The 14,922-nt window shown below is 39.4% G+C and overlaps 1 protein-coding gene across 2 annotated transcripts in view; it reads right to left on the bottom strand.

Moving 5' to 3' along the window:
* Nucleotides 1-14,488, bottom strand: part of Nrep (neuronal regeneration related protein) — a 29,328-nt gene extending 14,840 nt beyond the window's left edge. Inside the window, exons 1-3 of one of the 2 annotated variants that reach the window (XM_047556691.1) lie at nt 14,310-14,488; nt 13,858-13,899; nt 12,454-12,517 (exon numbers count right to left, since the gene is read on the bottom strand). In XM_047556691.1, the coding sequence (XP_047412647.1) occupies nt 12,454-12,456 (3 nt within the window). In that variant the 5' untranslated portion in view covers nt 12,457-12,517; nt 13,858-13,899; nt 14,310-14,488. Of the gene's footprint in view, nt 1-12,453; nt 12,518-13,857; nt 14,060-14,309 lie in introns of those variants that run through there. The other variant, XM_047556690.1, reaches the window with a different exon arrangement.
* Between the last annotated feature and the right edge of the window lie 434 nt (nt 14,489-14,922).

Raw genomic sequence — 14,922 nt, forward strand, 5'->3', positions numbered from 1 at the left:
GTTGTTTTTGAAGAGTCTAAAGACATTCCAAAGCATTCTTCTTTTGACATGTACAAAACTGAGCTTTCCGGAAAGTCTGCATTTTCTGCATAAATGCTCATTCCAAGGGAAACTATTCATTCTTTCCATCAATGTGCTCTCTTCTCCTGGCAGCTACAAACCCCTCAACGTTCAGCTAAAGTCATTTCACAGTTCAATGCTTGTCGTGCACTGTCCTGGTCATTTAAAGACTGATATCTCTTCAGCAGCAAATAGCATCATAACAGACCACTAACTTTGGAGGGAAAGTGATTTCCATTGCGGGAGGATATAGCTTTTCTTATAAGAAGTTTGACCTTTTAAAAAAAGGAAAAATATATCCAGATCTGTATCAACATGCTACAAATGTTCAGGTCATAAAAAGGCCACTAAAAGGCTTCCAGTAACCTGTTCTTTGGGAAAACTAACAAAAAACTAATACTGTAAGAGAAATTAGATAAGGTGAGAATGAATGGGTTACCTCCCTGGTCACCACCTGGGTTTTCAACCCCACTGATGGAGCAAAGTCTGATTGTAGAGAGGGATCCAGTCAGGCAGTAAGTACCATAGGAAGCACAGAAGACAAAAGGGAAAAGCCCCTAACCCAGAGAGACAAGGTGTTTCAGGGTTAGGAGTCAGCAAAGAAATACACGCTCCAGGAGTCGTGAAAGTAATGCAAAAGAAGGCCAAATTAAGAGGCGAAGTGCCCTGGAAAAGGAATCACCTATATTCTTATTACCATGAAAAAGAGGCACTGGAAACTCAGACCTTCATCCGAATGCTGTCTCTTCACCAAGACTTCAACCTCATATTTACTTTCTCCTAACCTCATCTTTCTTCCATTGTAAACCAAACATCAAAATTATACTTCCTCAAAAGAACAGAAATATGTGCAATACATGTGGGTTGTTGGAACCCACACAAGCATAATATGTATATTTGGGGACCTGAAGTTCTCTGTAGAAAAGCATCCATTATAATGATTTGGGGGATACTGCCCAGGGTAGTGGGATAAACCACTAAGCACATGCTGTACCATTGAGCTATACACACCCAGTCTATAATGTTTGATTTTTTAAAATTTTAAGCATGTTTTCCTGGTACACTAATTTTATCCTCACAGTTTTATTGCAAAGATGAAATGAACCAAAATATGTAAAGTGCTGGTGATAGGATCAGGCATCAAAGTGGATCTGTGCTCATCCCCCTTACCATTTCACAGATGAGAACACCACAGGAGAGTGAGAGAGAACTGGCCCAAGGCCACGGAGCCAAGAAATAGAGAAGACAGGATGCAAACTCAGCCTCTCTTTTCATAGGCCACCTATCAGAAGTGATCTATACTATGGTTTTCCCAGCCAATTGGGGTGTCACCATGAGGCCCTTGGAAAACTGAGGTCTGTTATCCATTCCCCAACTATGTGCTAAGCAACTCCTCTTAGTGCTATTATGATGAAATTCAGAGAGATTCCAGATACACACTGTCAAGTGTAATTTTCTCTAAATTATCTATTGCTCTATTGCCTGTTTCCAATAGCCACCCTTCAAATATGACTAACCTTAAAAAAATATAAATAACGTTTATGGGCACAGAGGATTTGCTTTCTAGTGTTCAAGAGCTGCAGAGTTGCTGAGGAAAGACTAGTCTGAGAGCAGCAACCTTGGTGTGGCTACATTAAGACTTTGGATCTAATTAACCCAAGCAATAATGGTAATCACAGTTTTGTCTATTTTCAGTATTCCCTGGAAGGAAATGTTCAGCAAATACAAATATCTAGCAATCACTGCAGCTAATTATAAAAGGCATTTGCTGAGAAACCAAATTGTTTTAATATGACCCCCAAATGAACTCTCAAACAGCTCCTCTTCCTCAGATGGGCTACCGATAGATGATCTAACTCCATGTATCTATCTGTCATCAAATACATTTAGAATCATGTTCACTATAACTCTGCTTTTCAAAATTCTAGTCATTTAAAAACAAACTGCTTAGTTAAGAGAATTAAAATCTCATTTTTATGAATGATGTGCAGAGACACAAACCATACACTGCATAAAAATATAAAGGGATCCTAATTGAAAAGGAAGAAAATAAACACTTATTAGAGCAGAGATGCAGTGAATAACTACTAAGAATGGTAAATTCATAAAGAAAAATCAATTTAACCTGATTCCATTTGGAAACTTTAAATTAATAAATTAGAAATCCAGACAGTTCTAGAGACAGACTAATGGAATGATGGAGATGGAGTAAGAAGCCAATTATTAGTAACTCACATCATAAAGATTCCAAATAGCAAGCAAGGAAGTATGCCATAGTTGATCTACAGATTATACAGAGTTGTGTATTCAACCTCAAAGATGTGGTATCCTTTCAGCTTTGTCTAAACGGCACAAGAACAGCTTAGTAAAAATTCACATTAGTTATCAGATGAAATGTTTCTACAAGGCTGAAAAACAAATTTAATTGAATCTCTGATGGGATTGATTGTGAGTGTAGATAGCCAAGACTCAGATAACAAAATTAAAGTTGAAAAAGCAGTACTCACAGAAAAAAAAGGGGGGGGGGGTTACTTAATGAAAATTAAGATTAAATGAAAAGACATGGAGGCAGGGCTCCCAGACCACGACAACAAGATCAGAACAATTCAAGATTCTATTATCAAGAAGTAAACAAAATATGCAAGGCTAAGGCACTTCAGGATGCATAACTAGACCAGAATTAGTCAGTTCTGGTTCATAGCATTCAGGCTTTGGTAAAGGCAAATACATGTAATTAACAACTCAAATCATGAAGATGAGAAGGGCTCAGAGAAGAGATGAGAACGACTTTTGATTCTGTATTTACCTAAAGTGGTTAGGTATAAAATATCAATTACCCCAAGAAATACTTACTAAGTATTTTCTTTGAGGTGTTAGATATTGGGTAGATAATTTTTTAATCTTATCAAATGAACATCTTATCAAAGAATATGTCCCATCACTTTGGGCTGGAATTGTCAAAGGAGCAAAGAAAACTTTGATTCCCCTCAAAAAGGTTTTTTCAAAACCAAACCACCAGCTGAGCATAGTAGCTCAGGCCTGTAATCCCAGCAACTAGAGAGGCTGAGACAGGAGGATCACAAGTTTGAGGCCAGCCTAGGCAACTCAGTGAGGTACTAAGCAGCTTAGCAAGACCCTTTCTCAAAATTAAAAGAAAAATAAAATAAAAAGTAGTGAGGATGTAATTCAGTGGTAAAGTCCCTGGGTTCAATCCCCAGTAACCAATCACCCCCTCCCAACCCTTCCCACCCATCCCCCCCACCCCCCACCCCCCCCCACCCCCCCACCCCGTAAAAAAAATAACAAAGCCACCAAATCCCAGGAAGTCTATTCAGGAGATGGGTGGGTTAGTTAATACAATTCATCTTTTCAAATTCTAATGTTCTTAACCATACAATTGAAATGCCTTCATACCGCATGCCTTCAAACCATAGGTGAATCCCTTGCACTGTATATATTTCAGCTACTGGAAATGAGTTCCTACAAAGTAGCAGGCACTGGGCTAAGTGCTTGACAATGTGCTGTCAAACCTGCACAGCAAACTGACAGTTACTGAGATTCAGCAACCACCTGGCAACCTGCATAAGGACAGACTCTAAAATCATGGTTCCTCTAAGCCTTTGGGTATTTTTCACTAGAATGACTTAGTCAAGGGCATGAAGCAATACCTTACGGAGAAAGTACTTCATACCAAACCCCTACTAGGGTCAAGATTATCTTAGTCAACAAATATGTACCTCTAAATACTGACTATAGTTTTTCGTGACAGTTCAGAATGCTAGCTGCTAAAGAAGCAACATTTTCTCTTAATTTCTACTCTTCCCTTAGAATAGGCTCCTTATATACACACCAAGTTTATCCAATGAAAGTGTCCTCAAAATGCCTAGACCTGTTTTAAACAAAACAACTTTTGTAAATCTCTCTCTGTTCAGTCACTGGACTGTAGTACTTTTCCTTGCTGGATTTGTATCAAACTCAGTCCAGCCAGGAAGGCTGTTACCTGCCCCAGTAATCAAAGGACAGTGGTGTGTGATGGTGATCTGAGTGCAGCAGGTGAAGAGCGAGAACTGGGCAGCCACACCAATGCTTCTGTGCACATCATGAATCCCCCTCTTGTTTTAATTACCTACTGGTGAATCTTTGGCTCGGTATTTTATTTATTGGCAACAGCTATTCTCCCTTCCTTTCCAATCGATGGCTCTGGCTTCCCAATTTTGGCTTTAAAAGAGGCAAACAGACCTTCCTTTCTTTGGCCATACTTTCTTCTTATGGATCTTTTTCTTCTTCTGAAGCTCGAGTTATCTTTATGTTGTACACTATGAAAGTAGGGATGAACCCTGAACCAAATAGTCCAAAATCAAGGGTTTTTAGATATGTCCAGATAGGTAAACTGAACACCTTAAAAGTGGCAGGGTTGGGGGGAGCTTAGATTAGAAAACATTCAAAAGCATTAACAAGGCACTAACTGTATTTTAAAATATTTGATTATCTTGTGAAACAAGAGCAGACTTTGCTCTACTGTCAAGACTGCCTCAATTAGACCCTGAGAGATAAACCACCACCTGCTGAAAAAACACCAATAACCTAGTGTGCAATGGCACTCCACAGCCAACATTTTGGATGAAACATGGGACTCTACCTTAAACTAACGTTCTTTTTCAAAAGACCATACAAACCTAGCCTACTGCACTCTCACAACCTCTTCTGCTTAAAGGAGTGTAAAAGAAGGGGGCATGAAATTCAGGAGTTGTGCTTTGCCTGATGCTTTGATTTCATTTAACTCTCCCCTTACCTCCCAAACACTGAACCTTCTAAAATGCTCAGTGAGATGGGCTTTTGGGCAGTGAATTTATAATCAGTATATGGTTATTCATTTCCTGGGCTGTTATAACTCTCAAAAGGTCAGGCTGTTGGTGGTTGTAAATCCCAAAGTAGGTCACATGGCTCAGGTCAGAAACAACAGATTGTCTGGTACTCACAGCCAATGACTCATTCATTTCTTCCACAGACATTTAGGCATTCATTGATCACTGGGGACATGCCAAATCCTGGCTAGGTATGAGAGCAGAGATCAGACTGGTTTACGGACATGGGATCCATTCCAAAATTCCATTAGAATATGTCAATGAAGATTTAGGATTCCTTCCACTTGGTAGGAAACAAATACCAAATAATTTCACTAGGTGTTCAAAAGTTCCCCCTCAGTGAGAGTATTTTTCACATCTGAATTCACCTGCCTACTGATACAGGAAAAGGCAAAAACTGAGGTATCACAGCCTCCATTGCTACCAAGAAAGGAGGGGTAACACAGTTACCAGGGGATGAGTGTTGCTGCTTCAAGGTCACAATTGTAGAGGGTAGGAAAACATGCAGAAATAAGTCAGCTACAAGTAGAATGTTATAGGTGTAACAAGTGTACAGAGGACTGGATATAGAATTATTTCTGTTTGGTGAGTTGCACAGATAAATTGTCATTAAATTTAAATCTTGAAGAATGACTTTGTCAGAAGGTACATTCCTTCTAGAAACAAGTAAGCAAAGTTTCCAGAGGAAGGAGCCCTGGGCCACATTTCAAATAACAAGTGACCTGGCCCCCTAAGAAAATACATTCCATCATGGTTAAGAATAAATGATTATTTCACATAGTTCCTGGTTAGTCTGTCTCACCACAGAAATGAAATTAGAAAGGTCTAAACACAGAAACTGAAAAAATCTTGAGGGTATGATACAGGAGAAGGCATAAAGAATTCAGGAGCAGGGCTGGGTTGTGGCTCAGTGGTAGAGCACATGCCTAGCATGTGTGAGGCACTGGGTTTGATCCTCAGCACCACATAAAAATAAATAAATAAAATGAAGGCCTTGTGTCTATCTATAACTAAATAAGCATAACATTGAGTAGAATATTTATTTCATGTATATATTTTTTAAAAGAACTCAGGAGCAATGCTTACCTGTCACGTTCAGTGACAGATTTGCAGAAAGTCCACCTCATCTGAAGGGACTAAAACAGCTAGTCCTATCATTTCAGGTTGAGATCTTAAAAGTTTATGCCCTCTAAGGTGAAATTCTTTGCTGTATCCAAAAGAAAATCATTCTTGGACTTGACTTTCCCCAACTTTCGGATATCATGTGATGAGATTTCCTTCAGATAGTTACCAGACCATTGACTACACGATTAACATCCTATAGGCCTCGAGTTATAAATGGTTTCATTATGATGATGCTCACTGCTGGCTTGCATGTTGAATAAGTATGTCTAGTTGGTGAGGAAGACACAGACGGAGAGGCAACTGAGCACTGGTGGTTAGCACATGCCTGCACCAGTCTGCCTTACTGTAAGGAGCTTGGTGCCTCCTCTTGGTTCTCAGCACAGCAGCAAAACCCCCTCTGGCAAAGCAGACAATGCTGAACCTGCAAGAATTTGCCAGTGAAAGTGCTACTGCCTCCTCCTGGGAAGTTCCCAGTTTTTTCTAGCTAGAGACCTTCCTTCTTTCCACCACCCCAATGGGAGTGAGAGGTAACAATAAAGTAAGCTGTATCTTTAACCAGAAAATGTATGTGAGTGAATATATGCTCTTTCCTGTTAGAGACAATCAAAAAGTAAAGAACCTGAGACAGTTTGATAAGCTGTGAGAACTCTGCACCACCTCTGAGATGCCTGCTCAGTGGCTTCCTATTCCTTAGCACATCAAATCCTTGACATCTAGGTCTAATTTGTGAGGTCCATCCTTGACAGCATTTTTGCAAGCATAACTTTCTAATGCATTCCTTTTATCTGGAATACTCTTTTCTCTCATCTAAATCTAGATTATATTCTTAATTCTGCATTCACTCAATGTTTACTGTGGACTAGTGCTAAGTACTAGGAATAAAAAGCTTAATAAGACACAGTTCTTGCTCTCAAGGAGCAAACCGTTCACTTCTAGGTTTGAAAGTCTGTGTCAATGCCAATCAACTGTGAATGGTTTCCTGGAACACTATATTGAGGGTTCTGACATTATATTCAGGGTGAATAATAATAATGAGTGTCAAGGCTGATTAGCAATACCTGCCACAGAGTAGGAGTGAGTGGTGGCATGCATGCCATATTCTTGCCATCTCTGGCTCTAGCTTAATTTCTACCTTCTTAATAAAAGTTTTCCACTGCTATCCTCAGTCGCCTGTCCTTAGTCATTCTTCTGCATCTTACCAACTTGACACTAGATTATATTGTCTTGCCTTGTTTAAGTTCCTCATGCATGTTTGACTTCTTTCCACAACTAGGGCAAGGGCCAAGTGTATACCTTCTGCAATGCAAAGAATAAACACAACATCCAAACAACACTTGTTGCTCAATTGACATGAGAATAAATGTATATATAATCCTACTTCTAACTCTTCTCATTTGCTTTAGTATGCTTATGGTTTTGGGAACACAGAATCAGATTATGCTGGAAATACGTTACAGCATTAAAGTTCCAATACGGGGAGCAAATCTCCTCCTGGATTCAGGAGGGGATTTTTATGGCTGTTGGATAAGCTGCTGTGAGCTCTGAGCACCACAGCTGGATCAAACCCAGACAGCCAGCACGCACCATATCACCCACGTGTGGCACTGAAAGCTGGTAAAGGTGAGCAACTGCAAGCCTCCTCTTTTGGAAAGTGTCACACTTTATGGTTTAACCACAAAGGTTTTTAGCCTTTTAATAAATAATGGGAAATAATTTGCTGTGTAAACTAAAATTACATTTGTTTCAGCTTCCTGGCTCTTTCAAAGGAGAGGTTAAGGCTACAAATTACTTCTAGTTTACAAAAACTAATCATGATTAACTCACTAAAACCTAATAAAAAGTCTAACAATAGATATTAGCATGCATACACCAAATATTTATTGTTTCTATCATAAATTTAATACTTTCCTAAAACTGTGCATGAAGTTCACAAATGCTCTTGAGGGGAGGGCTATAATTTAGTTGAGTGAAAGAAATGCATATGACCCATCTAACAAGTAATGCCAGCTAGGTTAATACCATGTCATTGCTTCTAATAATGGAATTGGTATTTCAGGATGATTGCTATTTTTTAACCACTGAGATGAAATATTCTTGAAGCTTCCCTGGGTACAAAATACTTCTAGAAATATCTATTTCAGATAAATTTAGAACTGATAAGTGATATTTTTAGCAATCATTAATTTCTACAGATATGGGCTCAGATTAATGATTAACCTGTTTTCCAGTTCAAAGCAGAGGAGTTTAAAATTGGGATCTTGTAATATATCTTGATCAGCAAAGATGACACAGTCCGAGTATTTTTTATTCATTTTCCCCTAGCATATTCGAATTGGACTTGCTGGTAATATTTCCTTATCGCTAGTCTGTTCTGTATAGCACGGGAATTATATGGATAATTCAAGCAAATCCCTCCCACTCCTACATCACTTCAGCAACATTCTGAATTACCAAGATGAATCAGACAAAATCAAGGGCTTTTTTTAAAGCATAATTATTCAGATAATTATTTCAATCCTCCATTTCACTTAGGCTGTGAGGATATGGCCTTAAAAGACTTTCCACCCAGGAACAGCACTAAGGAAAAACCTGGACCAAGGAAGCATCACATATCCTACTGTGCTCCCCAGTCAGCCTGATGCATCTGAATGTACTTCTGGTCTTCATATGACCAGCCAGAGGAACACTTGAACGTACAAAATTCATATCAGGAGGTTACTCATTTCATTTAGCAAAATATTTATATTATAGAAGCATATTTTCCATTTTAGAAATATTTATCTTAGAATTTAAAATACAGTGGATTCCTTCAGCATATTTAATATGATGTCATTTATAGCTAAGTGTTTAGAACTGTAGCAGGATAAAATGGAGTTTGAATAGCTATTTCTTCTAAGATTTCTGCTCAAATATCTTCTCCTATCTGAACTGTCTACATAGCTCAAGAGGAAGCTGGACTGAAATTAATCCCAGATAGATTTTCTCTACTGTCCTAATTCCCCAAACAATTCCCAATTCTCCCCCTCACAGTGTACTGGAAGGTTTGGTGAAAGAGAAGAAAGTACAATATAAAATTACCCTCATGGTACTATCTTCAGCATCTCTACAGTCAAGACTCACCCAAGCAACTTGCCAATTTACATTCCAAACCCAATGGCATAGGCTACTAACAGGACCTCAACCCTCCCAATCTTTGTATATATTTTTTAAACAAGAAAACCTTATGTTAACAGATTATTGAAAAGAGTTTTCTTGTAAGTCCATGAATGCCAATTCATAGACTACGCAGAAAGCAGAGCTCTATGAACAGTACAATAGAGTTAAATCATCTTTTTTAAAAGCTCAGCATCAGCCATAAAGAGGACTTAACTTGTTCTAAATCCTGGGTCTCTGTTGAAACATAATGAGCCCATACTTATTCCATAGTGAGTCCATGGCACACACACACTGGGAGGCAAGTTTACCGTGTAGAGGGCAATCATGTTGCAAATCAAGACTTAACCTTAGATTAAATAATTCAGCTTTTCAAATTATTCAATAGGATCATCAACTCATTCTGAAATGTTTTCTTCTCACTGACATATCTGCATCCAGTACCTTTAATATAAAATACCTAAATACTGAGAAACTATAAAAATATAGTCCTACAAATTAAAGTATAGCAAAAAAGTCAAATAAAAATTAAAGAAATGCTGAACATCTCTACTGATTCACAATAATTGAGGAGGAGTATGTTCCCTAGAAACTGAAAATGTTGAAGGAGTTACTGAAAAGAACATGAGGGTCAACTAACATTAAAAAAAAAAAAAAAAGACTACTCAAAATTAACACTTTTTACAGTACTTGCAGGTTTTACAACTCCAGGTGTTATCACACACACCATAATCTATAGGAATGGCGCCCCCTGCAGTTGTACTCAAATGGTCCCAAACACTGAATATAATCCAAATGGTGCCTCATGGAGGTGAACAAGGTGGTGTCATTTTTTTTTTTTTTTGATAATGCAAAAGGCACTAAAGGATTTCTACATGTCTTCAAATAACTATTGTGAAACATTATCATTTTAGGGTATGAAAAAAAGGGGACACTGAATCACTGTTTAGAATTCTGGAGTTTAGTGGTTAGATTATTACACTGGATTGAGTTGATTATACATTTGTATTTTGAATGAATCCTTTACCAAATAGGCTAAAAACACTAAAGTTAGGTACTCTTTAGTGTTTTACATTATGTTAATGGAAATATAAGCTTAACAAAAAAGCCATGCACATATATATCATACACACACACACACACACACACACACACACATATTTTCTAGAGGTAGCCAATAGTTAAATCAGCTTTCCTCACAAAGTTTCTATTGTATGTGGGCCAGATACAGAGATCTGCAAAGTTTTAATCAAGGAAAAGAAAATTAACTTCATTTTGCCAAAATATAAGTTCACTAATATACGTTCTTTAAAAAATTGAAACTTTCTTTTTACATGAATATGTGCAAAGACTTTTTAAGAGCTCAGACTTTCAGAATGAGAGAACTGCTAGAAAGTTACTTGGAATCACCCACAGACAATAACTGTCAGTGGTTTCATTTCAAGCAATGGACCTGTGCCAAAAGAGACTGACATCTTGATGAAAGGATCACCAAAAAGTTGTAAGAATTTTTTTCATGAGTAAAAACCTTTCCAAGAGCAACAAACTGTGATTTCCCATTCTGCCACCATACATAAACGACAACTGTAAGAAATTAACATGTAATATTAATTTGCATTTGCTTTTCTGCATTGAATGGTTCCAACTTTCATTCTTGGCTTTGGCAGGCATGCTTGCCTTCTACAAAGCTCACTCCACTCACTACTGAAGAAACATGATATCTGCTCTTTGCTCTTGATCTATAGGGGTGGTTTGGCAGGGTCAATGGTCATATTTATGTTTAACCAAATCATCACCTGACATACTGCAACATAAAATCTTCAAGGTCTATCTGTGGTGACATACCATGGATACAGTTCTGGATACAAAAGCAGAGGCAAGGTGATGTGTCTGTTCAGTCATAGTAAAAGTAGTAAGTAAACAAACACTTATAGCAGTCTATTTTAATACCATCCTATTACACCATGACAATGACCAGTAAGGAATTTAATATGAAGTTAGAAACCATTTGCACAAACCCATTGATTAGATTAATTTTATGTTAACTTTTTTTGTCTTCCTACCCAGCTTTCCTAATTTGGCCATTACCATACTGGCCCAAGTAAGACCTGTTTATTTTAGGTCTTTAGGGTGGTTTTAACACCCACTTGTTGAAATGACAGGTGAGGCATACAAAAAAAATTTTAAAAGTTTACTTGTTAATAAAAGTCAGTCTGAACTCATTTAATTGCCTCTGATTAATTTTTCTCCTTAGAAGTTTACTCTCAGGTTGTTCTCAAACAAACAAACAAACAAAAAAAAACAAAAAGTACTTCAGATTCAATTTTGATTCACTAAATTCCACCCTCTTTTAAAGAAAAAAGCTAAAACTAATTCTGGAGGCTACACATTCTAATGGCAAAGAGGTGTTTTAAAAAGTACAAACATCTGCAATAGGATACACGGCATTTAAATGAAAAGTTTTATAACATTTCTATTATTTTTTTAGTGAAACCTTATTTCCAAAGAAGAAATCTTTAAAAGAAGATTAGTATACTAATTCAGCTGCTTTAATATGTATTCCCTCTGTTTCTTTATTTAATCAGACATTAAACTGCCTTCTCTATGGATCATAATCCTTGTCAGAAGTAGCTACACTTTTATTTAGAGATAACATGCTTGACTTCTGAAACTGAGATGTGTCTTATAAATACAGTAATAAATCAGTAAAAAAAAAAAAACTCAGTTGAATAGTCAACATATTTGAATATTCAAATATATTTGAGTAACAACAGAGTAGATTAACACAAAGTTCATTTTTTTTCATATATATATTGCTCTTAAACACAGCATATACTGGAGCTGGACATAGACCCATAATTTTTGGATTAGTTCAGGCTATCTGTAATATAAGACCCATTGCTTTGTTTGAACCCTACTAGTGTTACCCACTTCATGAATGTCACAGCATGTCACTCTTAAAGAACAGAATAGTTTCTGTTGTTCCAGTTAAATAAATCTTCACTCTGAAAGAGGAATTTTAGTTTTCTATTTAAAATGACTGCAAGTCAAAAGATCTAATTCACTACATCCAATTCATACAAATTGCTGCAATGCAAAACTCCCACATGCTGGAGATAGAACCTTTTAAAGGTCAGATGGGGTAGGAACAATGAAGGGTTGAGGCAGATGAAGGTGGGTGGCTGATATTTATATGTAATAAAGACTGATAAGAAGCTACTGAGAATTTCCTCTGATGACCAATTCTTACCATTTTGAGAATCTTAATAGTCTTGGGCTTCTATGCTCCCTCTCTTCAGTCCAGGGAGACCAACCTGCAAAATATGTTTAAATACAGTAGACACATGGCCTCACCACAGGTCAGCAAATGAAAAAAAATGCCTCTTTAGAGGTTACAGACAACCAACCACTTTCTAAGGTTAAGATAAGCTACATGCAAATTATTGTAACCACTGGGGTTTCTGAAAGAGCTTTCCAAGTGGTCTATAGGTTTAAATAAGGGACAAAGGAATCCCTAGTACCTGGCTCTGCAGAGCCCTGAGCTATTCTTAGTGTTTGGTTCATCTTTAAATTAGAGGAGTTCAAAAGGTTTAGCAACTTAAAAGTGGAATCAAGTGATAAAAATAGATTGTTTTCTGGCTGCTCTTTGTTCCCAGACATACTACTGGCAGTATATTTGCAATCAAGACGGCAGAATAGGAATCAGCCTTCCACCGTGTAGTGTAATGCCTCAGAGTGGATATTTTTGGAAATGGCACTGCATTACATAACCTTCCGTGTTAACAAAAAAAAAAAAAAAAAAAAAAAAAAAAAAAAAAAAACCTACACAGGGAAAAAGTCAGGAATATACACCATTATGCCCTTCTCCCCAAGCCAAACATTAACGTACATGTTGTAGTGATCTTCCCTCAACCTTTATACCTTTATGCTATCAGAACACAGCTCTTTTGTTAATATAAGTTATGACAAAAATTAAGATGAATGGAAAAACTAAAAGTTCTCAAAACGGGTGTCATAAGCTCTTTGAGTTTTCCTATAATGTTATTATAGAAATATATAAATGCAAATCAGGTTATCATCATCACCAAAAGAAAGAAACAAAGTCATTTATTTTTAAACTTCCCCCCACCCCAAGTTCAAATGCTTTATAAGAAAATGCAAAAAAAAAAAAAAAAGTGTTGCAAGATTGAAAGCATGAAAAGACCCTCAGCGGCAGCAGCGTTGAAAGAGGAAAGAGTAATCAAGTGCACAGATGGAAGGACACAAATTCATTTCATAAGGGGGGGGCTTGTATGCAACAAAGTGCATTTAATGCAAAGAAACAAAATAGTTGCTAACAATGCTTTATGAGCAAGAAGAACAAAATTAACCACACAAGCAAGCAAAACCCCACCCCTTCTCAAAAGAATTCATTTCTCCCTCTTAACTTGTGCATTAAAAAAAAAAAAAAAGCTCAAGTTAAATTCCGGCCTTTAATGCAGCAGGACCAAAATGCTAGATTTTCTCCAAGATATCTGTTTCAGCTCTTTAAAATTTAGAGGGAAGCAGCATGAACTCCGCAGGGTTGAAGGGTCCAGCTAAGAGCAACGGCAAGGAATCGACACAAAAGAGAAAGCAGCGCTCCCAGCCGGGGATGAGAATGGCATATACTTACAGACAAAAGCCCCGCTCCCTGTTCACTCTCTCCTCTCTACACCTGAAACACAAATGTGGATGAAAAAGGGCATCATGCTAGAAAGACAGCTGGGGGGAGGGGGAGGGGAAAGGGGTGGAGGAAGAGGAGGGAGGAGGGGGAAGGGAAACAACCCAAACCGGCTTCACTTCCAAGAAGTGCAGCCTTGGAAAAGGAGGGGAAGGTTTCCCTGCCTTGCGCTCTCTCTCCAAGAGTGTGCCTTGTGTCTCTTTCTCTAAATCAATCTCTCTCTCTCTCTCTCTCTCTCTCTCTCTTTCTCTCTTTCTCCCTCTCTCCTCCCGCCCTCCCTCCCTCCCTCCCTCCCTCCCGCTAGTGTACTAGTGAACAATGAGCTAATTCTGATGGGGCTGGCGCGGCGCCAGCGCCCCAGCATTGCTGCCACTGTGCTGCCGCCGAGGAGCCAGACTGCTTACTCGGCAGGAATCGGCGGCTCGGGGCCCCGTCGGCTAGCGGCCAACACGCGCGTGTGCGCGCGCGCGCGCGCTCTCTCCGGCACCCCACACCCGTGCCCCGGGCGACCGGCTCGCCGCGCTACCCGCACTGTGCCGCGCCGGGCCCCTGGGGGACAAAGCGGACCCGCAGATCGACGCGCCGCCCCGGCCCCGCCCCGGGAGCACGGCGCGCACACACCCCGGCCCTGCCTCCCACGCCCTGGCGGGCTTCTCCGCCTCGACGTGCGGTTGCTTTTCAGACAAATAAGGAGGCGGAGGAGGTGGTTTGGGGGCGCGCCAGGCGTGAAGGCGGCCAGGGCGCTGCACAGCCCGGCGGCCCGCCAGCGCCGTGGGGAGAGGCGGCGCTGCCCGTACTGTAATAATAAACCTGCAGCAGAGGGCATCTGAGGGAAAGAGGACAACGACGGGCGGCAGCCGCCTTCCCTTTTAAGTGCCTGTCCTGAGCTAAGAAGAAAATGGTGCCCACGGCGGCGCAGAACCGCACACAAAGAACCCGGGCCGCACGCGTTTGCTCACGACCGGGAATGGGCTCTGCCGCCTGGGCTGAGTGCGCGCCCACTCTCGCCCGCAGGGA

This window comes from Sciurus carolinensis, chromosome 6, assembly GCF_902686445.1.
Source record: "Sciurus carolinensis chromosome 6, mSciCar1.2, whole genome shotgun sequence".
In the NCBI taxonomy this organism is placed as follows: Eukaryota; Metazoa; Chordata; class Mammalia; order Rodentia; family Sciuridae; genus Sciurus; species Sciurus carolinensis.